General features: G+C 49.2%; 2 protein-coding genes across 2 annotated transcripts in view; one reads left to right on the forward strand and one right to left on the reverse strand.

Annotated features, from left to right (window-relative positions):
* LOC135817532 (mucin-5AC-like) lies at nucleotides 1-8,739 on the forward strand. Its single transcript, XM_065330739.1, has 7 exons — nucleotides 1-375; nucleotides 2,294-2,353; nucleotides 4,183-4,274; nucleotides 4,629-4,809; nucleotides 6,055-6,189; nucleotides 6,458-6,584; nucleotides 6,821-8,739. The coding sequence occupies exons 1-7, from the start codon at nucleotides 319-321 to the stop codon at nucleotides 8,041-8,043; spliced, it is 1,875 nt and encodes a 624-aa protein (XP_065186811.1). The 5' UTR covers nucleotides 1-318; the 3' UTR covers nucleotides 8,044-8,739.
* Nucleotides 8,563-25,082, reverse strand: part of LOC135817531 (chondroitin sulfate proteoglycan 4-like) — a 24,694-nt gene continuing 8,174 nt past the window's right edge. Inside the window, exons 4-12 of the mRNA XM_065330737.1 lie at nucleotides 24,729-24,935; nucleotides 23,668-23,872; nucleotides 22,975-23,151; nucleotides 20,671-21,542; nucleotides 19,283-20,404; nucleotides 17,246-17,431; nucleotides 16,717-16,821; nucleotides 10,948-16,245; nucleotides 8,563-9,654 (exon numbers count right to left, since the gene is read on the reverse strand). Of these exons, the coding sequence (XP_065186809.1) occupies nucleotides 9,307-9,654; nucleotides 10,948-16,245; nucleotides 16,717-16,821; nucleotides 17,246-17,431; nucleotides 19,283-20,404; nucleotides 20,671-21,542; nucleotides 22,975-23,151; nucleotides 23,668-23,872; nucleotides 24,729-24,935 (8,520 nt within the window). The 3' untranslated portion in view covers nucleotides 8,563-9,306. The remainder of the gene's footprint in view (nucleotides 9,655-10,947; nucleotides 16,246-16,716; nucleotides 16,822-17,245; nucleotides 17,432-19,282; nucleotides 20,405-20,670; nucleotides 21,543-22,974; nucleotides 23,152-23,667; nucleotides 23,873-24,728; nucleotides 24,936-25,082) is intronic.

Raw genomic sequence — 25,082 nt, forward strand, 5'->3', positions numbered from 1 at the left:
GGTAATCATTTTTCTTTCTCATTCTTCTTCTTCATCCTGCACCACGGGTGCACGATATGTTCACTGTGTAACACGTACTGTAGAGATGGTGTCTGCACAGCACGTAGCTGTCCTACGGGAAGCAGTGCATCTGCACTTTCAAAGTTTAGTTACCAAACAAGAAAACCTTGCAGGCGCCCTCCTGGTGAATTTCCGAAGACAAAAGATTTAAGTGAGGTTTTTTTTTGCTTTACCGTGTAATAGTGTTTGGGGACGTGTTGTCTGTTGAATCGCTCAGCTTTCCATGCGCTTACTACTTGAACTAATTACTTGAAGGTAATGCAGTCCTTCATTGTCGTTCGCTGCTATTCGTGTTGCGTCTTTCAGGTGCAACAGGTAAGCGTTGAATGATCGTGCATCAATGGCTGTCAATTTATCTAGCTAGTACTTGTACTACTAGTGTAGTGTAGCCTCACTGTAGGGTACTTCGTGAATTAAATACGTCATCAGTATTAATAGCGATTCCGTCATAGCTATAGATCATAAGTACATCATGTACACAATTAATGCAGATTGTACTAAACCCAATAAACCAGTAAGTGTGACATTATCGGAATGTACGAGCAATGTACACCACACACACGTGCGCGCACACGCACACCATTTGCACCCATCGCCGGATGCGATGCTACGGCAGAAGCCATAGCAACTTGTGCTGGGATTGCACCATTCAACAGATTGCAAGGCTGAAGAATTGACCGCCACTATTCAGCCTGGTCTACACCACACACACACATGCGCACACACGCACGCGCGCGCGCGCGCGCACACACACACACGCGGACAATTTGCTGTCCCCCGTGAATTCCGCGATTCCGCGGATTGCAGAATTTCCGCAGAATCCAGTAGTGTCCGCAGAATTCAGAAAATCCCGCGGAATATTGCAGAAAAGAGAGAAAAACTGCTTTTTCTGGAGACTTTCAATGTATTTTCACAGCCAAACCAACCTGCTTGTGACTTTCAAAATCAACTGGCAGTATATTTTAGAGCTTTCAATTTTTTCGACCAGGATTTCGCATAATTTTGGTTCAGAATTTGTAGGGACAACAAACTTAGGTGGGGTTGCGGAAATTCGACCTGTTTTTACGCTCATTTTCCTTGCAGAATTGCCGCAGAATAGAGACGGATTTGCAGAATTAGCGCAGAATTTACTGTTTTTAGCCGCAGAATTCTGCACGGAATTTCTGATATTCTGCCGCGGAATTCACGGGGGACAGAATTTGTTTCACCAAAGGCCCCACTCACCCCTCGCCAAATCCCCTCAGTCCTAACTAACTTGCAAAGTACCCCACTCATTCATGATGTGTTAACTTCAACTTGCTTCAACTTGATGCACCCCCGTTTGCCTCATATATCGAAATCCCGGAGCTTTGAGGGTGTCCCTTCATGCAGCTACATTACAGTGTTGTTAAGACGCCTACACTAGTCTTCAGCAATGTGGACCTTTGGAGTAAGAAACAGTTCGCTCAAACAAAGGAAGGTTGATATTGGCGTGAAATTAAAAGGCTCATAAAATTAATAGATAAAAGGATGTGTCTACTCGATTGTGTGGTTTTGCGTCTTTGCATGCGAAGGTTATAGATTGTGAAGCTCATAAAAATGACGTTGGAATTTCTTACCAATGCCCCGGAATGTGCTGGCATGTTGAAGTGGTTTAGCAGCTCACGCGATCGGTACTGCACGGGAAACTGATTTGTTTTGTGCATCTCGAGCCAGCTGTTCGTGTTTGGGTGGGCTATGGAGTCTGATCTGGGCACCCTTTGGTCCTAAGCTGGGTAGTTCGTCTCTATTGTAATACAGGTGATTTGCATGCGATTCACCCACAAGTCATCTATATAATTGATTACTTGACATGCTCACTCCAATGCTCATGCCTGCTGATGCTATTCTGCCGCGGACCCGGTTCGCGGAGGCAGAGAGCACACAGTGCAAGGCCAGGCTATAGCCTTACGCTGTAGCATCAGCATGCACACTTGCGCTGGGTACAGGTGTCTCTGTGCAACTCTCAATCCAGCCCTATTGCCCAGTGCTGCTCCATGAGATTCGACAAGCGAGTGAGTGCCACGCCGGGTGCTGTGCAGTCCTAGACCTGCGGACACTGGAATGTGAACTGATGCAAGGTGCAAACTTGATTCACGCAATCGGATTTCATTGAGCAGCACTGTACATTCGTAGCCTCATTCTAATCAGATTGCATCCTCACACAAATCTAAAACTAGCTCTTCTTTTTCTTCTTCTTCTTTCTTGTGCTTAGGCAAAGAAAGTGAACAAGTTTGCCTGTAAGATGTGCAACGAGAAGCAGTCAGTGAAAAAGGTGGGTGTCAGGGGTATTGATCAGATTCGCCGTTTGAAAATTTCATGAAATTCAAAGCCATTTATTAGAGTCACGGTGGAAAGTTTCACTGCTGTAGTATACTTTCAACATGATATTGTTCAAGAACCCGAAGTGTGCCCTTCTTTTTAAGGCTTCTTAGTAGTATAGCATTTTTGTCTCCGAGGAAACTGTGCACAAACATGCTTGGAATATGTATGTGTTATCGCATGGTTGCGAGGGCCTTGTGGTATATTATTGCCCCGAGAGGTTAGCCCGAGGGCCGCTTTACAAATTGTGCATACTGTAAAAAATGGCTAATTTTAGCGCTGGTAATATTTTGGCGATTTTAGCGAAAGGAGTGTTTTCGCAAAGGCTTTGCCGTGCCAATCGAAACTTTGCATGGGCAGTACAGTACTAATCATCTGGTCTTTTTTTTGCTCTGAAACTCGGATCGCTAAAATATTTCATTGGCCCAGTATCACAAAAAATCTTTAAAAATGGCCGGCTAAGGGTGCGTTCTTAAATCCTCTCGGAAAAGTTGGAGACTCTCTGAAAAGTTCGAGAGCTGTTCTTATATCCTCTCCGACTTTTAGGAGGCTCTCCAAAGCTCTCCAAGCTTCAGAGGTGGTTGAAACTTGGAGATTTCCGCGGTTTGGGATCAGCGCATGCGAACTACGACTGAAAGCCACGTGTTTATGATGCGTGTACGCATTTCCCTTTTCGCATACGCACATGTGCATTACTACATTCATCACTCAAGATCGCGGCCCCTTTGGCGCTTCATTTTGCTTGACATGTGCAAAATATCTCCGAGCATCTTCTTGACCCGTTCTTGAGTAATCCCAGTTTCTTCGATTTCTGTTTTCTTCTTCTCCTAGAAGCTAGAGAATATAAGAACGCACCCTAAAATTAGCCGTTCTACAGTAGATGCCAGAACACATGCTGCGAATCAATATGAGAAATGTATTGCCGGAGAGCTGAACAAACAGCATTGCAGAGTCTGTTCAATAGTGAATGCCAGAAGAAGTTTTCATGCCTAGTAGGCTGGTATGTACAAGAGGGGGTGGAACATTGGTTTTTGGCTGCAACTTTTGAGTTTCACGCGAAAGCCATCCTCAGGCAATGGTGAAAGCAGCCCGTGTATGTAGTGCTAATGAGTCATGACATACACTGTAGTGCGCGCTAGATGGCACGTTCTGGTACGTGGCATAGTCAGTTGGTATCAGTTGTCACACCATTGGCAATCGCATGGTTCAGAGAGGCAGGGCATGAGGCTCACATGTACAGTAGCTTGGACTGTTGGAGTAACTAGGTTATCACCTGCTCACCTGTACAATAGCGTGAAGTAACTACTTACTTAGGTTATCACCTGCTCATTGCACGGTCAAGCTAAGCTCTGCTGTCTTAGGTATGCCAGTAGTGACAGCTAGCGGCTGATCATGTCAGGTAACGGTATGTGCTATCTGTCACGCGTTGTAGCCTACGCCACTAGCATCCCTTCGCCACATATAGGAGCTGATTTTCTCTGTTCTACAAGCACTATCATTGCATTTACTTTTGCTTGAGGGTCGCTTTGCGTGGTGCTCCGAGTTGCAGCCGGTGTGCTGTTCCGCCTTCTCTTGTGTTAGAAAGCTCTGTCCAGTCGGGTATTTTGCACACTGTGAGCTATGGATGACCTCTACTGTGCCTAGTATGCATGTTTTTTTGCCCGCCGTCGCTTCTGTGATGAGCTGTCGAGCACCTAAAGCAGTGAGTAGTGGAATATGCCTGGTCTAACTCTGTGTGTGTGTGTGTGTGTGTATGTGTGTGTGTGTGTGTCGCTTGGCCAGGTACTGTTGCGTGGTAGCGGTGCAGAGTGTAGGCGCTGTGTTCAGCAGCTGAACATGAAGTCAGCAGGTTCATCAGACATCGCTCGGCACAGGTAAGAGAGGTTCTTAGACTACTGGTACAGCAAAATAACGTTTTTCCGTGCACGGACAGTTCTACACAGACACTGTGGGACCTGGTTCTAAAGACCGCCTGGCTTTAACGACCGCTTTTGCTAGCACCATGGGGTGGTCACTTAAGCCAGGTTTTACTGTACAGTATTTTGATCAGTGGGATTGCCTCTAATGCTATGTGTATATGTGCGGTGCTGTGCTGTGCTGTTGGTGTGATTGTACACATGCACATAAGTGCACGTGTATGTGCACATGTATGTGCACGTGTATGCGTGCGTGCGTGGGTGTGTGCGTGCGTGGGTGTGTGGATGTTTGTGTGACACATCAACATGCAGCATGATCTCAGCAGAGACAGCAGATGCCAGTCTTGACTATGAGCATTGCGGAGCTACAGATGAGTACGGTTACTCGGACATCACCACCTTCCACAACGATGTCCCAGATGAAATGCCGATACAGAGACCTCGCCAGGCAGCTCAGAGTTCAGCCAGCACATTGCTTCCACGTCCGGCCACAGTAAGTAGAGCCGCAAATCGAGTGTATTTCTGTGGTCTTGAATAGGACTTCTAGAAGCTGTGTAAGGGACCTGAATATGCTATAGTACCCACTTAGAGGTTGTAACTTTTCAACTTTAAAGGGACTTCGAATTTTTCTCTCCAATTGAAAAAGAAAAAAATAGAAGAGAAGAAAGAAGTTTCAGCAGGAATCGAAACTGCAACCATAAAATTCCCAAGCACCTATCTTGACCACCCAGCACCGATCTTGACCACCCAGCCTCAATATTGCTGTTCAATGTTGCCGGTACTTTGGCGAGTTAGAATCCGGCAAACAGACATAATTATTCCCGTAGCTATGCAGAAGACGTTACTTCAGTAACGTCTGGCGCTAGCCAGGGTCCACACAGCTTTAATTTGGTGTTTGTTTGTGTGTTTGTTTGTTTGTGTCACGCCTGGCGCTATCCGTATCTGACGGCAAAAAAGCATAGGATGTTATAAATTTTTCAATTCTCCTTTTTTCAGCCATATCCTGGGATTCGAACCCGCACTATCGCCCTACATGCATTCCCCCATACACTTCGCATTCATACCCATTCTTCCAAGTTGCTTTACGTTATTATCTTGCGTTTGAAAGCCCTATTTGAATATTGCGGGCAGCTGTATGTGGCCAGCTGTGTTTGATGGTACGGTACGGTACGGGAGACGGTGTCGTATTACCCTCGATCGTACCTGTCCGGTCCCTATCCCCTACCGTACCGTGCCATCAAAGACGGCTGGCCACAATACATATTCAAATAGGGCTTTCAAATGCAAGATCACAATGTGAAACAACTTGGAAGAATTTTATGTATGCGAAGTGTATCGGGGGATGCATGCAGGGCGCGCGATAGTGCGGGTTCGAATCCCAGGTTATGTCTTAAAAAAAAGGAATTTTTTAAAGAATTTATAACATCCCTATGCTTTTTTTTCTCTAGGTCATCAAGGCAAAAAAAGCATAGCGTAGGGCCCTGAGCTTCCAAGCTCTCTCGTTGTGAACAATTGTGACTAGTACAATCATGTATAATTATGTCGAGCGAAACACTGCTCACTCCTGTGCTGAAAAGATCAAAGCAGGAGGGTGATCTATGTAGGTGCGAAATGTCTTTGGTGGTCGATCTCCTTAGCTGAGAGAGCGGTTGCAGTGAAGTGTATAATTGTCTCTTGTTATAATAAATTTCTGTCTCAACTTGCGCATGTGTTGCATATGCGATGTGTTTGTTTTCAGTCAAAATGGCAGTTCTATCTGGATGATGGTGCTGAGGCAAGTGACACAGCCAGCTCTAGCCATTCACGTGCTGACATTCCTACATCTGCACGTTCACATACTGGTCCTGGTGTGCGGGATAGTGCCAAACGATTGGTGAGTCATGTATGTGTGTGTGTACACGCATGTGTGGGTATCTACGACTTCAATGCATGGGAACCCATCAGCAGTCCTCATGGTCATGAAACCTGCTGTGAGGGGCTTACCAATGGCACACACGTTATGACCTGTTGTCATTTTCTTCTCGTGTGTGTGTGTGTGTATGTGTGTGTGTGTTCGTGTGTGTATTTGTGTGTTTGTCTGTCTGGATGGGTGCTTGCATGTCAACGTGCTGTCCGGTGTGCGCGTATCTGGTCCTCTCCAGGACAGTTTGTACGCCGGTATACCTGGTGGTATGAGCAGTTCACGTTCTAGTATAGCTGTTGGCAACACTTCGACTGGTGAACTATGCCTCAGCCAAACAGGAAATCCTCACTTGTCTAATGTGGAGGGTAAGTGTAAATTAGTTACTGTTCTGCATGCAAGTCAGTCACATCAGTTAACAGCCGTTTCCGCTCTAAAACCGATTGCGCGCACTGGCCAGGACTTGTACCGTATTTCCCCCGAATGCGTGCAGCTGACGTTCTATTGTTGCAGTTTTGTTATGAAATCCCAACTCCCGTCAAGTCTCCTACCTTGCTAGAAGTGTTGTTCTGTTGGTGTTGTTTTACACGTACTAACATGGCAGCTGCAACCACTGCTTACTCGGCTACCAGTACAAGCAGTACAGGTCATGCTGGCCGCAGTACAGTCAGTACAAGGCACTGTGTAGCAGCTAGCACTGTAAACCCACCGAGCAGTCGACAGTCGACGTCCACCGTAGCCAATCATGGCAAGTCTGACACTCGGCGGCAAGGTGAAGCGCTGCCTCCGAGGCAGACCACTGCACCGTCGATGCACTGCGGTGACGTCAGTAACTTAGCTGCGTCATGTTCGCCACGCCGATCCTGGCAGGACACGCCACCCGCGAAACGCCATTGTGCTGCAAGCTTGAGTGTGCGCGCTGGGGTTAGACACTCTGCTCATGACCCACACCAACGCACAGAAATAGGACAGCGCGACGATACGTTGAGCGATGTTGATGTGACACAGCGCACGGGTGGTCCTGCTAACATTGATGATACTGCCCGAGGGGCAAATGGTGATTGTCGTTCTGATGAGCATGTACTTAGTATGAAGACTGGGTTGGCTGCACATCGTTCTACCAAGCCATACCGGACACTCTCCAGTGAGAATCTAAAGGGTGAGCATCGCTTGTCATCAGCTCCTTTTCAATCCACGGGCAATGCAAGTAGATATGCAGCATTCTCTCCTTCCAGTGATGTCGCTGGTCAATGTGAAGCGGGTGAGTGGCGTGAACGATCGCAGGATGAATTTGCTGAACTTGATACACCTCAGGTCTGTGCATCCCGTACTACCAAGTCCAGCACTGGAAACTCTGTGTGCAGTGTTGACAAGGGTCATGATAGACGGGTCGGCCTGACAAACGTACAGACCGCACTGCATGCTGCACGGGAGCGACATCACCAGCCTCATGTCACGACATCCTCTTTGTCACCAACCACGTCATCGGGCGCAAGGACAGTCTCGACTCCAGTGGCTGTCCACGTGGCAAGAGAAACGACAGTAGCAGTGTCTTCTTCTGCAACACCAGTGGATGATGTAATGGCAGGTAGCAATGTGGGGAAAGGTACCCGTCAAACTTCCTCTCTCTGCCCAGCTGGTACTCATTCTACTAATGTGCTGCTGAAGAGCTGTATATCATCACCAGTGTTCAGCAACAGAGCAACGACAACAACATCAGCATGCACTACTAAAGCCTGCAGTGCCAGTGGCACCAGTGCAACAGACAAAGGCAAGTCTTTGTTCACTGTCCTGGCTGATGGTGAGGATGACGATTGGGAGCTGTGATTGATTGTAGTAGTGTAATTTGTTAAACTTTTAGTAATTTATTATACAAACACTGGGGCGAAGGGCTGTGGAGCTGTGCAACTTCACAGCCCTTTGCCCCCAGTGTTTGTGTATACTGCTCTCTGCACATTTGTGCATTGAGCCCTCGTTTCGAGTTGCCTCGACAGGCCCCATTTGTATTTGTATTGGTTGCCTAGCCAGTCCCGATGCACAGACTCACAGTAGTAGCAGCAGTAGTAGCTGCTTTTTTAGTTGCTGGTTGTGTTTCTAGGGGATAGTTTACGAGAAATATGGTATCTGTGTAGTTGTCTTACTGTTGCAACGGTGCTCCAACTGAACACATTGTCCCAGCACTTCAAACGCACATTGCAGTGCCAGTGTGTGCTATTTCAAGTCCCTATTGGCTTCGAAACATCCGATTTTTTATCTTCCCTGCTTTGTGTGTTTTATGTGCTTGCTCTGCTTCTTTGCTGTTCAGCTGTTCTTCTCCACCGCCCCTTTATACTTTGACCAGTACTATCCGGTTTTTCCAGATTCTGCATGATTCAAAATAGCACAGAAGTTTTTAAATATGAACAATATCAATGTCAGGAATTCAAAATTAGGCATCATAATAATACTAACAATAGGGAGGCTTCGTTCTACGTAATAATTACGTACGTACGAAAAGCAAAAAGCTGATTGTTTTTAAAAGCAGTTGCTATGGTTCATGATGGTGTCGGGGGGATCATGTGTCTCCAGTGAGCAGCGCATGAAGAGTGAGGTGGCTATGGAGAAGAGCTACATGCTACACGTTTTTATCACAAGTAGACAACCGTCTACATTGTATGTACTTCTCCGCTGGTTTTCTGGTGATCGAGTGAATAGGTAACCGACTATGCAGTTCATAAACAAATCAAATTGTACATGCCTGATCAAGAGAAATATGAGTAAAACTCCTAGAAGTCTGCATAAAATTTTGCTCAACGGTGCATGTTGAAAATACTCCATGGTGCGGTCATATTACTGCAGTCATTGCTGCAGCCATTACTGCAGCCATTGCTGCAGCCATTACTGCAGCCATTGCTGCAGCCATTACTGCAGCCATTACTGCAGCCATTGCTGCAGCCATTACTGCAGCCATTGCTGCAGCCATTACTGCAGCCATTACTGCAGACTGGATGCAGTCTGGATGAGACCCCGGGATACGGCTGTTATCCTATAGACATGATATGAATACTCTTTTCAACTTTCAGGTGACCGGTGCACAGGCGTTTACACGTATCACACCCAGAACTCTGGCTTTCGCAGTGCTGTGGCGCCCGACTTGTTGACTGCCGACACACTAGAGTGGATGCTGCTCTTATCGAACACCTTGTCGTAGATGCGATCGTACTCGGCCATGCTCGCGCTGCCCAGGCTCTCCTGGCTGTTGAGCGTGCCTGCAGAGCCAGTGTTGCCGTTCAGCTTTGCACCACCACCGCCGCCATGTCGGTCGTGCAGCTGGCTGCCGGACACCGGCGGAGAGGCAGCCACTCGTGGCAGCGTTGCGGAGGCGGCGTAGGCAGACTCGCGGTGAGACATGATCGGGTGGTTCGACTGAGCAAGGAGTCCACCATCATTCGCCAGGTTCTGCAAATATATCATGGCAGATGCAAACAAAACGAAGGTTAAGCCAAAGTCTGGTCGCTCACTGCTGCGAATGACAGTTACACACGCATTGGAGCATCTGTAGTAACTACTTCAGTACTACTTGAGATGCGTGTTCATACTCTAACTACTTCAAAGTAGATCAGGTTTGTACATCTAAGCATGCAATCAAGCCATACAAGTGTAAACGGTATGGAAGGTGGGGGTACATCTTCTTTGCATATGAGTGTAACTTTAACAGAGACAACGGAGTAGAGACAACGGAGTAGAGACAACGGAGTAGAGACAACGGAGTAGAGACAACGGAGTAGAGACAACGGAGTAGAGACAACGGAGTAGAGACAACGGAGTAGAGACAACGGAGTAGAGACAATGGAGTAGAGACAACGGAGTAGAGACAACGGAGTAGAGACAACGGAGTAGAGACAACGGAGTAGAGACAACGGAGTAGAGACAACGGAGTGCACGCGAGACACCATGCAGCATACACTGTCATTGTGTCTTGACCACATGCATCCAAACAGTTACCCCTTCTAAAACAGGAGTTGTTCAGGTCTGAGAACACTCCTACCTAGACACAGATACAGACAGTAACAGTGAAACTTCAGTGCAGCTTATACTATACCAGTTAGTCAAGCTCGGATATGCAGTGCCTTGGCTAAAGAACACAGATTGCGACGGCCCTGGGAGGTATATTATATAGTGATGTTTCACTGTACTATGCTGTCCCTGCGGGAATTTGCGGGAAAAACTCTTGAAAACTTGCGCAAGAAATTGCGGCAGAAAGTAACAAAAAATGCGACGAAAAGTGCGGAATGATGCAGAGCTTGCCAGGAATTCGCGGAATTATTTGCAGAAAGTTGCGGATTTGGGCCAAATCACGAAATTTGTTGCATTGTACATGTATATCTACTCGGGAGTCGTACTGTGCAATTAACCTACAGGATCATGGAAAGAACTGCGTGAAAAGTGCATAAAAATGTGAGATATAGTGCAGAAAACAACAAAAAACGCGGGAAATCGCGGATTTTGCTGATAATCGCGGGTTTGGGCCAAAATCGCGAAATTTGTTGCATCCGTGGAATCGCGATTTCCTGGAGGGACAGACTATGGTAGAATGAACACACTACTAGTGTACATAGTGCCCATGTAGAAAGTAGACACGGGACAGCAGGACCTCTACACAATAGAAAGAAAGCCTGCCCATAGGCCATACACATTACACATGGAATGCACACAGCATACCCCATTACACATGGAATGCACACAGCATACCTTGTCAGAGCATGACCGCTGGCTGACACGCGGTGGCACTAGATACGAGTGCGGCTGCTGGTGCTGTAGCGACCCGTTGAAGTTCCTAGGCAGTGTGAAGCTCCTGTCTCGACTGCTAGTGGGCGGGGGCGTCCTACGTGGTGCAAACGTGCTCGTTGCCGAGATCTGCATGTAGTCACCGTCCGTGATGGTTGTCTGAGGAGCACCCATGGCTTCCGCGGGGGGTGGTGGTGGTGGGTTTACAGCCGGCTCGAGTATTGACGGCGTCATGCGATACTCCTCTTCGTCAAGAGGTGGCGGTGGCGGCGTGGGAGTGGAAACTTCTGATATTGCCACTCGGCTGTGTGTGCGCATTGCCCCCATACTGCCGTGACTGTGGCTGGTCAGAACTGGGCTGCTGTTGGTGCGCGGGATATCACTGGTTGTGTTCTTGCGTGGACGGTTGCTCACTTTCATGCGCCGTCGCCGCTGTCCGCGCATGGCCAGCACGATGAACACCAGGATGATCAGGAGCAGCAGGAATCCACCAACCGTAGCTGGGATGATCACCTGGCTGAGTAGATCGTCATTGCCTGATGCTGCCTCCTCTTCAACCGCCGTTGTACGTGCTGATGGCGGTGCAGCCGTTCTTACTGGCTCTTCAACTCCGTTAGATGGCGCTTTGTCGCGATCAAGCGTGAAGTCTACCCGCGCCACGGCCGGTTGCACTCCGGCTGCGGTCAGCTTTGCAGTGAAGCCGTCTTGGTAGTTGCCATCAGGCACTTGCTCGTTCTTCACGTACACGACTCTGTCATTGGCCAGATCGTCGCTATTGAACGACTCAATCGTCTGTTGCTGTGTAGCCCGACGCCGTCTCTGCTTGTTATCATCTCTCCACACCACAGCGCCATATACGGGTGCTTGCTGAATGCTGATGTAGACCGGACCACTCGTCTTGTCCACCAACTCACTCACATCCAGGATCTGCTGAACGGGTATGCTCTCGTCCTCAAAGCTGAAGGCTTCTGGCTCGGCGGAGGTCTTCACTAGAGCAGACACCTGGATGAACGTCACGGCGGGGTCGGTTTGCGTGAAGCGGTTCATGGCAACGACAACGAACTCGTCACTGGCTTGGCTCATGTCACTTTGGTGATACTGAACACTCCCTGACTTGAGCTCTTCCAAGGAGAATAACTCCACTGGGTCATCACCACCAGAGATCAAGAGTGTGCCGTACTTGGGTGGTACGGTCACGTTGAACAGTACTTCATCGTCGGGACTATCGGTCGTCACGGGCAGGCTAACGTCAGTGACCGTCGTCTGCTTGCTACCCTGTACGATGTACACCGGTTCTACTGCCGGTGTGATCTCCAGGGTCTGCGCGATCACTTCAACAAGCAGCGTGACTTGCCCGGTGTGCACGCCGTCCGATACGTTCAAATCGTACGTGTAGTTTCCCAGTGCGTCACCGGCCTTGAAGTGCACTTCACCGCTGTCCACATCGGTCTTCGTGAACTCTGCAGTCGGATCCGATCCAACATAGAATGGACTAGGGCTGCCTGCATCCAGGACAACGGAAATATGAATCGTCTCCTGTGAACTGTCTACATCATACAGGTGTAAGTCATCCGCGGTGAGCTGGGTCATCATGGCCTGCGTCACAGCGAGATAGTCGTCAAACAGGGATAGGTTCACTGGATTGTCATTGATCGGCGTGATAATCACACCCAGTGTCTCGTTGAAAGAACCCAGCACGGCGTTGTCCAGCAAACTTCTAACCTGTACTAGCAAGCCAAGCTGATCACGTAATGATTCAGAGCCGTCATGAACGTACCAGAGCTCCTGGTCATTGACATCGTCTTGCGTGAACTCCTGCACGGCCACCGACTCATTCACAGTAGCGCCTGAACGCAGTGCTCCGTGTGCTGGGGTCCCCGGAACAACGCTGAAGAGAACTGCCACGTTGCGCACACGCAGGCGGTGTTCATTTGCCATCTTGGCGCGCAGATTGCCAGAGCGGAGATTGCTAGAGCTGAGCACCGAGGCATGATTTTCCACTACTGTCAGCGGTGTGTTGACGGCCAGGTTGCTGTTCTCTGCGGTCGGATGTACGATTGTTATATGTAGCACTACACGGGTGCTCAGTGAGACTGGCGTGTCCATACCGTGTACCAGTAACTCGATGCGATCGCGAGGTGCCCACGACTCTGTGTCGGTGTGTCGATACTCGACCAGGCCGTCGTTCAAGTCGGTGCTGCTGAATGAAGTGGCTTGGCTGGAATTCACCGCTACGTAGCCATGCCTGGGTGCACGATCAGGTGATGATGACAGGCTGAAGCTATACGTGTATGGTGTTGTCGGGTCATTCGACGCAACGCTGAGGTTTTGTGCAATGAAGACAACAGACTGGCCTGCCTGCACGGTGAACCCCGTTGCAGCCTTCACGTTCAGCACGAGTGCTCTGGCATAGAGATTTAACACGGCGACATCTTTGTGCACGCCATCCGTCATACTGAACACTAGATACTGGCTATTGCTGGCGTCCTCATCATCATCATGGCCAGCAATCGGTGCAGGAACTAGAACAGCAACATCACCATTGTCTACCTGCTCTTGACTGAATGTCGTCAAGTCGGTTGTGTTTCCAGAGATGACCAGCTGCCTATTGTTCAGGTTAGACGCAGTGTATATCAACTGCGATGGTAAAGTATCCGCATCAACAAACTTCAGCACAGTCGACGTGATGGTTGCCGGTACATTGTACCAGACGTTCAACTTGGGCTTCTCGGACGACTGCTGTGCAGGCCTCTGGTCGTTGACTGGCGTGACCGTGATGTGCACTGTCACATTGTAGCTGCGCCTCTGTCCAAGTGAACACTGGATTTGGAACATATCCGAGTTGTTGTCGGAATGGCCGTGCTTGTAGACGAGTTGACCATGGTGGATAGTCGCTAAGCTCACAGAGTGCATTTCCTGTACTTCTGCATCGTTGCTCATGTCTTCACCATTGGTCACATACAGCTTACCATGTACTGGCAGCTTGAGGAACTGCACACTCACTGCTTGATGTGCAAGATAGGCATGATCAACAATGATAGTTGATTTGTCTAGCCTAATCTGGCCACCTTCTTGCACAACCATGTCATTCACAAGCAGTGGAATGCGTGCAGGAAGGGCCACAACGCCAACACACACCACTATTGGCGCGTTGTGTCCGTCGGTGAGGTTCAACAGGAAGTGGTCGTGAAGGCGCTCGCCTTCACGGTGCTCGTACATTACCAGGCTGCGGTCCACGTCGCGCTGAGAGAAGCGCTGAGCCGTGGTGTTGCCGACGAGCAGAACTCCATGGCTTGGCGCGAGCGCCACACTGTACACTAGTTCATCTGCCGGTACTTCCGTGTCGACTGCTCGGAGCATGTCCTTGCCTAGAGTAGTCTCGCCGCCATCTTCTACAATGATATGTTCATTGTTCACAAGCACAGGCGGTGTGTCGTCCACCTGTCTAATGTGTATATCGACACGCAGTGGCGGATACGCTGTTCTGGAGTACACGGGTAGAAGAACAAATTCATCCTCTGATGTATCACTGTCATCATGCTGGTACACTACCATGTTGTCCTGCAGCAGGTCTTTCAGGACAATGCTGCTGCCGCCAGTCACCTGCTTGCCCCCGTTCAGCAGCATGCCGTGTTTCACGTTCTCAGTTACATTGAACTCCAGCAGGTCCATGTTCAGTCGTTCAAGATTGCTCGTCACCTGCATGAACGAGCCAGGCACTCTTGCCTCTCCGAAAGCGGCATGCAACAGGTGTGCTCCCCCTTCAACCATCTCCAGCGTTGCGAGTTGGAAGTCCAGTCGTAGGGGTGTGATTTGGAAGGTCAACGCTCCTCGGACTTCATTCTTGCCGTCTGTAACCTTGAAAGAGAGCAGATCAGTTGTATCGCTATCTCCATTGTGTTGATATACAACCTGGTTAGTGTTGACATCACGCTGAGTGAAGGATGTCAAGGTTGTTGGTACCGATGCAGTGTTGTTGCTGCTGCTGTGAGCTATGGTGCCATGGAAAGGCCCCAGCTGCACGGTATAGACCAAGTTGTCACTGTCGTAGTCCCAGTCGGCGTCCGTATACTGCAGGTACAGGCTGGTCAAGATCGCCTGCCCGTACTGAACGACGTTCACCTTGACGAGCTGTCCTTGCGTCGTCACAGCGTGCGGTGGATTGTCATTGATGGGCGTAATGGCTATGTTCAATGATCCAGCTATGTCTTGTGTATACGCAGGCACCAGGCTTCGGCTATCTATAGGCCGGAGCATTGCAGTGAAGTTGAAGTGGTCACTCGGAGACTCGGAGCCATCGTGGACATACTGGACCCTGCCGTTGGATAACCATTCCAGGGGTATTTCAGTGAGTGCAGTGGCACCAGTAGTACTAGTAGGTGATAGCAACTGACCATGCTGTGGTGGTGTTGTGATCACAAGCAGAATGCTGTGCTCCGGAGGACCGCGAGCAGTGAGCGAATCAACAGTTAGGTCAGTGGTTTTCCCTTCTCCTGCGACCAGGACGCCACTGTCCAACTGGATGTGGTCCACGTAGGGAGTGACTGCTAGTTGAGTTGAGCTAGTATTGCGATAGCCGTTCGTCACAAAGAACTTGAAGTGTAACACCTGGTCTAATGGTGCTGTCATCTCCAAAGCATAGGATATGCTGCCAGCGTTGAGCTCCCGAGCAGAAAAGCGACTCACAGGAATACCACTGGAGGTCAGTTGTAGCTTGGTGAACGGCGAGACGTACTCGGCAGTGATGAAGATTTGTGAAAGTGGAACGTCTTGGGATACAATTGCAATCTCGTTCGCACTAAGCACAGCGCTAGAACCTTGGACAATGTACAGGCCGGTAGGTGACACCCGCACGGAAATGTCGGGCATGGGTTCGATGGTGACGTTGACGCGCAGATGTTGTCGACTGGTCTTGCCAATGGTCGCCGTCACACGGATAGCATCGACCTTCTTGCGCATTGTCAGGTTTGACAGCCGGTATCGACATTGCTCAGACTGTAAGTCGGACCAGGTCAGGCGATCGACCGCGGTATAGTCTCCACTGTCCTGCACAATACACTCTACAGTACCATGGCGGGGTGGCTTGGAGATGGCAAACGTAAGGTGAACATCCTGCTCAGGGTTAGACGTGAACACCGGTAGATGCTGTGTTTGCAGTGTTCCGGTCCCGGCCGGATTGCCACTGATAGCCGACACGGGTACTGCACGCTGGGCTCCTTGACGCACATCAATACTCAGTGGAATGGCGTTGATACTCAGTTGCTGTAGGTGTGCGGACGGCAGACGAAGAGTACATTGGTGTACACACACAACACACACACATACACACATACATGTACACCCACGCACACACACACACACACACACACACACACACACACACACACACACACACACACACACACACACACACACACAGACCAGCACAAAACCGTACGTCAATGTAAAGTGCGCACCCAGAACTGAGGTCCTAAAGGAGCCAAAGACTACACTGCACTGTGGCAAACAAGGTACCAGTATGCAGTCACGCTTCTCTCAATAGCAGTTACGTGTAGTACGTAATAGAATTCACTTTTTACTGAAGGTCAAATTTCACTACCCATCATCTGTGGCTACAGGAAGCCAAGTACATGTACACGCACACCATTCTGTTGTGTAGGTAAAGAACAAGTAGGTCATACGGTCATCTAAGGATGGGAGAACCGGAGATACTAGTAGACACGTCTGACTCACATAGGTTGATGAAACGTGGTAGCCATCCCTGAGCTGGAAGCGAAGCGACCCATCCAACAGCTTTCCCAGTGTGTGCTGGAATCCCACAAGACCTCGGTTGATGTCCTGCACAGCCAGAGAATTGAGTAAGATCAGACAACACTTTAAAAGTGTATCAAATACTACTAGTGTGCACTAGTTACTCCTTACTGCTGTTGGGTTAAGTGCACAGCAAATGAAACCGCACAGTGGCTGTGCTATACTGTGCTACATTGTACTATTCCCTACTACAGTACATTATACTATAGGAGTAGCACACAACATGTACGCCTAATGCACGTTGTGCAGGTGTACGGAATCCCGTGGATGCTGCCACAGAACCCTACTGTGTTTGCTGATATTTCCACTGCGGAACGTGCCCTGAAAGCTTTTCAACTGACAATGCCTTCCATTGAATCATGGGCTAAATTGGTCAAATCCACATGTACTAGTTAGTTACACGCCAACCGGGGATTTCTTACATCTGTACAACAGGTATGTGAATCATTACCTCCTGTGTGAATCTGGTCACAGACTGGTTATGTCGAGGTAGCTTGTAGAAGTGGCCATTCGGCAAGTCGACAAATGTGAAGGTTAGCTGAGCTGGAGTACTCTCCTCATCTCGGAACAGCAGTGTCTTGTTGGTGAGCTGTGCGCGTGATCCTTCACCCACCACTATTCTACCAGTGCGCACTTCCTGTGATCAGCAGAACATACATACGTACACGTGTACAGCAAACCATGCACACACACACACACACACACACACACACACACACACACACACACACACACACATACTGTACTTGTTGTTCACTGCCAAAACTGGTCACGTGAGTCCCCCCCCGGGAGAGGGGAGAGAGACTCAAAAGGAATCTTGGAAAGATGACTCAATTGGTTATTGAACCGCCCAACGGCCGACACCCCTGAAATCCCCAAAACGCTGGGTGGACTTGAAAATGATCCCACTTATGGGCTCACCACACCTCAGTAAGTGGGTGAGGACAAGGTGCAGAAAAAGGATTGACGGTATCAGGGTATCCGTCCCGGGATCCAACTGCAGTTACCCCTGCCCCCAGTGAAGGTAATACTTGCTACTAGTGTGAGTGGCTAAATCAGAGTGGATCTGATAAAAGCTTCACTAGCACCATTGATTACACAAGAGTTAATCTAGCCAGAAGCAGTCCATGGTTAACAGGTATGTATACTTCAAATAGAAAGTATATGAACCCTGGAACCAACAAAGGTGGCAGGTACAACATTACACCTTCAAGCACACATACATACACACACACACACACATACATACACACACACATACACACACACACACACACACACACACACACACACACACACACACACACACACACACACACACACATACACACACATACACACACTTGTACTTGTACTTGTACTTGTTGCTCACTGCCAAAACTGGTCACGTGGGTCTCCCCGGGAGAGGGGAGAGAGACTCCAAAGGAATCTTGGAAAGATGACTCAACTGGCTATTGAACCGCCCAACGGCCGACACCCCCTGAAATCCCCAAAACTCTGGGTGGACTTGAAAATGATCCCACTTATGGGCTCACCACACCTCAGTAAGTGGGTGAGGACAAGGTGCAGAAAAAGGATTGACGGCATCAGGGTATCCGTCCTGGGATCCAACTGCAGTTACCCCTGCCCCCAGTGAAGGTAATACTTGCTACTAGTGTGGGTGGCTAAATCAGAGTGGATCTGATCTAAGCGTCACTAGTATCATTGATTACACAAGAGTTAATCTAGCCAGAAGCAGTCCATGGTTAACAGGTATGTATACTTCAAATAGAAAGTAACCTGAAATCAACAAAGGTGGCAGATACAACAATACACCTTCAAGCAGCCGAGCCTGTTGGCAACAGACCCAACACAATCAGGCATAAGTGTACCCACCAACCGGACTAGCTGGCACACATACACACACACATACACACACACATACACACACACATACACACACACATACACACACACATACACACACACACCTCTCAGTGAACGACATGCCGAGTCGGCTAGTACGCGTTTGCAACAAGCACTTGCATCACTCCTACGCATAGGGCTTGCTAAAGTAATTGCCTTTATTTTTATTGCTCCGTACCAGCACATTGGCACATTGGTCTACTGGGTTGGGGGATTGGAGGCTCTAGATACATGCAACATTCTGTGCGTTCTGCTGTTCGGCGAGGCGTGGTATTTTTTAGTCGAGTCGTGCATAGTATTATGATGGAATCATTTTGACGGAGGGTCACCAATTGAAGGAGGGCATAGTGCCATGCTCTGCCATGTTGGTTACTTCTATAATACCCGTGGACATTCATGTGTGTTGATGTATGGATATCATGGTCTGGAGTCCGGTGATACAACCCTGTGGACTGGAGTGTGTATAGAAGCATGGTCTTTAAACAGAGGTGGTCTCCCAAATCAGTGACAGGTCACCGATGAATGAAGGCTTTACTCTACACATGGTTATTAATGACACCAACGATGGATAAGTACGACTCACCACTGGCTCATCGTCAACAGGAGTGATCCGGATGCGTAGCTCATGGCCGCAGGACTCCGCTGGTGGCTTTAGATCCAGTGGCCACGTGGCCGCTATAGGACGTACACAGAAGCCAAGCACAGTGTCCCCCGACTGAGAACCAAGCTGAATGAAAGTGAAGCCCGCCACTTCAGACACTGGCAGCACGGTATTCACACGTACAAGCTTCACGTCTCCGCTTATTAGGCGGCCGCCCGACGGCACACTCTGCACGACAAACTCCATTTTGCCGTTTCTCTCCGACGGTGGATTGTAGCGGATTTGCACATTGTCGGCTGAGAACGACACGGTCATGTCCTCGCGTACGTTGACCGGCTGCAAGACGACGGTCGCTGCTACCTGTACGGGTGTGAATGGCAGGTGTACACGCATGGGTACGGTGAACGTCTTGTTCTGCGTGTAGTGGCCGGTACCCACTGCCAGCTCGGCGCTGTCGTGCGTCTCAATGCTCTCCTTGATGTGCACGTAAGCTACGCGATCGTTGTCCACGTGTGCCACGGAGAAATTCTGAACTGGCTTCCAGTCGTCGTCGCTGCCTCGATACGCAAAGTACCCCAGCATCGGCGGCCTCACGACAATAAAGTGCAATTTCGGTTTCGGCTTCTGATGATTAAACGACGTGGTGAGCGTGAGGTTGGCAGACGACAGCAGAGTTACTTGTTTGAACGCGACCGCAAGATGTCCGGTCGGCACTGTCAGATCTATACGCGCTTCAGCAATGAGCACTTTTAGCTGACCAACAACAGGGGCTGCGGACTGCTGGAGCTTGTTCGCGACAGTTATATTGACGGTGAACTCTGTCAGTCGTGTTGGTACTGACTGAACGAACAAAATCCAATTGTTGTCAACGTCCGCTTGGCTGAATATCAGCTGGGAGCCACTGTTGCGCCGGTGCTTGAAATGTCCAGGAACATCCGCCGTTGCCATTGCACTGGTGATATTGAAAATAATGTCCTCTGCTGGATTGTCATCATCTGCTGCGGACAGGGTGCTGCTGGTCACAAGAAGACGAGAGCCGCTTGCCAGTGTTAGTGGACCAACATTCACAAAGTGCGGTGGATCATCAACAGGGTCGATGGTAATCTACAAACACATGCAAGTAAGTAAGTAAGAAGAAAAAGACAACACAATGGCAGTTGAGAAGATGCAGAAATGCAACACGTTGCAGAGTATGATGCTCTGGGTGGTTTGGACACTTTTGTAGCTCAGCATGTGAATTGAATGAGGTGTGCACCGTCGGATCCATGGAGTGGCAATACACACACGCATGCACACACACACACGCATGCACACACACACACACACAACACACACACACACACACACACACACACACACATTGGTCCTACCTGCACACTGGCATTCAGCAACAGGAGCTCCTCGGCCGTTACGAAGTCCACGTGCATGTCATCGGAGCTGCTCTCAGAGCCATCATGTACATAGTGCAGTTGTCCACCAAGTACAGTGGCTAGTGGTACACGATTGGTGACACGTTCCCCGGTCTCCAACTGGAAATATCCATACTGAGGTGGTTTCGTGATGACCATAAACACGCGCGATCCACCAGCAGGCAGATACGGACCAGTTAGAGATCCAGTGTCTAGCGTGTAACCACTAGCCGTGCTTGCGGTCATCGATACAATGCTCTTGGAACCTTCCGCCAGGCGCAGTGCTGCAGCCTGGATGCTGAGCCAGCTAGGCATGGCAGTAGATACTGGTGTTGGCGTTGCTTCGTTGTCAGCGCTGTCAGCAGAGCACATGCTCTGGACAGGACATGAACAGCTGTAGCGCAGCAGTACAGCCGCAGACTCCACTTGACTGCATGTATACTGTGTTGTCGGACAGGGCTGCTCACTGCATTCTGATCGGTAACCTTCACGGACAGCATTACTCCGCAATGCCGAGAAAGTCACGAAAACTGGCCGAGAGTCGAATTTCACCAAACGAACTACGCCATTGAATGACGCCTTTGATGGGCTAGGGTTTGGGCTTGCAACTTGCGGCCCGCTGTGTTCGAAAAGCCGCTTAGCTTCGGCGTGAGCACCGCTGTCAACACCGCCCAAGTACAGATGCCTGGGAGAGAGGAGATTGAGTGCAGGCAGCTCCAAGATCAGCCTGGTTGTGGTGCCAGTCAGCAAGCGGAGTGATGTATACTGGTGCTGTGCATCTGCTGGCTGTACGCTCAGACTCAGCTCACGCCAGCCTGCCGAGACTTGGAGTACTGGAGTAGAGCACCATCAGAAGACCACACGTGGATGCATCACACTCGCTACTAACATACAGCGTCTCTTAGTTCTAGAGCATACTTTGAAGCATTTACCCATGGCCACCATTGCTCCATCAGGACAAGCAGCTTTACGTACTGAAAGACAGTGTAGCATACACTCAGTAGTAGTGACAGTACTGTCCGCAGTCTTGTGTTTATAACTACAGTACTGTCCGCAGTCTTGTGTTTGTAACTACAGTACTGTCCACAGTCTTGTGTTTGTAACTACAGTACTGTCCGCAGTCTTGTGTTTGTAACTACAGTACTGTCCGCAGTCTTGTGTTTGTAACTACAGTACTGTCCGCAGTCTTGTGTTTATAACTACAGTACTGTCCGCAGTCTTTGTAACTACAGTACTGTCCGCAGTCTTGTGTTTGTAACTACAGTATTGTCCGCAGTCTTGTGTTTGTAACTACAGTACTGTCCGCAGTCTTGTGTTTGTAACTACAGTATTGTCCGCAGTCTTGTGTTTGTAACTACAGTACTGTCCGCAGTCTTGTGTTTGTAACTACAGTATTGTCCGCAGTCTTGTGTTTGTAACTACAGTACTGTCGGGCGCTGAAGAATTGGGGGTGGGGGTCAGCCTCCTAGCCTAGACCCTTCTTATTTTCATGTATTACGCGCAGTTTAGTCACCGTGTATACATTGGTATGCTGTGCTTGGTGAAATTCTAGCCTGGTCATTCTTCAGCCCTGGACAGTACTGTACTGCAATAAGTGACTGCGTGCCCCTCAGTGAGTCAGTCAGTCAGTCAGTCAGGCCATCTCAGGCCTACACCAGACCTGGCTTGAACATGATACACTAGAGTCTGCCAAGAAAGAAACACCTTTCCATAAAGACAGTTTTGCTTGCCATGGCGGGGTTACTAACCACGGGTTTGGCTGTACATGTCAAACAAGCACACACACACTCTCTCTCTCTCTCTCTCTCTCTCTCTCTCTCTCTCTCTCACCCCCCCCCCCCCCCCCCCAACCTCACATGCACACACGTACTTTTACTTGTACTTGTTGCTCACTGCCAAAACTGGTCACGTGGGTCTCCCCGGGAGAGGGGAGAGAGACTCAAAAGGAATCTTGGAAAGATGACTCAATTGGCTATTGAACCGCCCAACGGCCGACACCCCCTGAAATCCCCAAAACTCTGGGTGGACTTGAAAATGATCCCACTTATGGGCTCACCACACCTCAGTAAGTGGGTGAGGACAAGGTGCAGAAAAAGGATTGACGGCATCAGGGTATCTGTCCCGGGGATCCAACTGCAGTTATCCCTGCCCCCAGTGAAGGTAATTCTTGCTACTAGTGTGGGCGGCGAAATCAGTGTAATCTCTTGTGCACACACGTACACACACACTATCCCTATTTTCATCAGTCAAGATACTAACGCTTACCATCTTCAGTTGCGCAGCGGACAGCTGATGATGGGCCTCGCACACAAAGTCGTACGCGATTGCCAGGCGCAACAATGTCCACAAGAATTCCAGTGTTCCCATTAGCCAGCTTCTGGAACAGAAGAATACCACTGCCGTCGTGCGGAGCCAAGAACTGCAAGCTGATCGATTGTTTGCCTGAACAGCAGAAACAGCAACGTTTAGTACAAACGAACATTCCCTGCTAACACAGTCTGTTCGTCAATGAATGTAATTGCCATTTTTCTTGGAACCGGAAGATTCCACTACGCTATCCGTTATAGTGCAGGGGCGGCGGAAGGTGTTACAAGTTGGCCCAGCCAGTCCAACTTAAGTCAGTACATGTACTCGAACGGGTGCCTGCAGCTCATGCTGTCTCGGCTGCATGCATGTGAGATAAGAGGAAGGACGGCATGTGAGATAAGAGGAAGGACGGCGCATGACACTGAGAACATGAAGCAGATAGACTGTGCAAGTATCAAAAATACCACAAACAAGTTTGTTGCGGTCGCAAAAGTTGGTCCGGCTGTACCATGTGTACCGGCTCTGCTGCCCCTGGAGTGTGATTCTACAACTCATCTTAGTCCCAGTAGTCCTTGTCTAATGCTGTGTATGACATTGTGTATGGCATAGTGTATTACATCACTTGTACAAAATAATATTCTTGAAGCTCACCGGGCTCTACAATCAGAGAATGGTTGAGAGCTGCAAACGCATTGCTGGCCTGGAAGCTGAGCGCACTGCGTCGTCGCTCCTGCCCGGACACGGTGCTCTGGTAGCAGCCGTGGCGTACAGCGTGCGTGTCGGCACCCCTGGCCGCTTGCCGGTATATCAGTCCCGGTATAGGCGGCTGTAGCACCCGGTTATCCTGCAGCAATACCTACAGTGTACATGCAATGCAACACACAGAACAATTCACTCCTGTTCCCTACCCTATGTTGCACAGGTCATCCACGATGTACACACATACATCCACATTCAACCCACCATACACAACAGCATCTACAAGGCCGTGCAGCGCATGCAACGGCACAAGAAGAAAGCAATCTCAGGCAAGCGTTCACAACTTTCAAGATACAGTGAGAAGCGAGAAAATAGTTGGAGATAGACAGACTGAGCTTATCACTTCGCACTAGATGAATGGCAGGTGGCAGAGCAGGGCTTGACTAGCAAGCTCTATAGCTTCTAGTTAGTAGCTAATTCCATAACGCTACAATCCTGAAACACTTTGCAGACCAGAGGTAACTGATGGACAGTATGCTCTCACAACCGACACCTTTATCACCGCGAATGTGACAGCAGTAAGGAAGCGTTTGTGCTTAGATGCGTGTACACTTCGAAGCACAAGTTGAGTCTGTCGCTATTCGTGAATTGTTGTTATTTCACTTCTTCGTGGGGTTGAACTGAGTATGCAGTCCAATGGCCACTATGTCTGTAGTTTGTGTCGTTTTCACAAGGCTGACTGTTCAGTCAGCGAGCAAGCTACTGTGTATTATCACCAAACTACTGTGTAAGAAGAAAAGAGGACCAAAGAGCTACAAGTTACGCTATAATTATCCACTAACACCACCAGTTACTTCACAATCAGCTCATGCGATAACATTGCACGCCACTGACCAACTGTACTGTAGCTTGTAGCTCTTTGGTCCATTTTCTTCTTATAAATTAATCTCTGGCTCTTCACCCGAGTCAAACTACTGTGTATTAGAATTATAGCACTATAATGTACAACTCACATTGTTGACTTGAAGGTTGTGCACGCAACCGTGGAAATTCGAGAACTCCCGTCCCTGCAGGCCACTCTGGTCTGCTTGGGCTATGCCACCAACCCACAGAGTCTTGAAGTTGATCACAGCATACACCAGATCCACTGGCTGATTGTCTATGCTGAAGACTCCATCTCGAGATGTTGACGCAGCACCTCCTCCAAAGCTGAACTCAATCTACAAAATTCAAATCAAGACACAGCAGGCACAACAGACACAGCTAGAACAAGTGTATAGCAACATATACACATACACAGCAAAATGTTAGCAGAAATCTTCCTCCGAGTGACCACCAATGATGACCCCAGGCCTGGCATGGCTGAT

The sequence above is a fragment of the Sycon ciliatum genome, chromosome 5 (genome assembly GCF_964019385.1).
Source record: "Sycon ciliatum chromosome 5, ocSycCili1.1, whole genome shotgun sequence".
Taxonomy (NCBI): domain Eukaryota; kingdom Metazoa; phylum Porifera; class Calcarea; order Leucosolenida; family Sycettidae; genus Sycon; species Sycon ciliatum.

Bases quoted from the DNA above. Each gene is read 5' to 3' on its own strand.
- LOC135817532 (XM_065330739.1), top strand. From the start codon at position 319: ATGCAGTCCTTCATTGTCGTTCGCTGCTATTCGTGTTGCGTCTTTCAG. The intron at 376-2,293 runs GTAAGCGTTGAA...TCTTGTGCTTAG, and splicing joins GCGTCTTTCAGGTGCAACAG to GCAAAGAAAGTGAACAAGTT. The intron at 2,354-4,182 runs GTGGGTGTCAGG...TCGCTTGGCCAG, and splicing joins AGAAGCAGTCAGTGAAAAAG to GTACTGTTGCGTGGTAGCGG.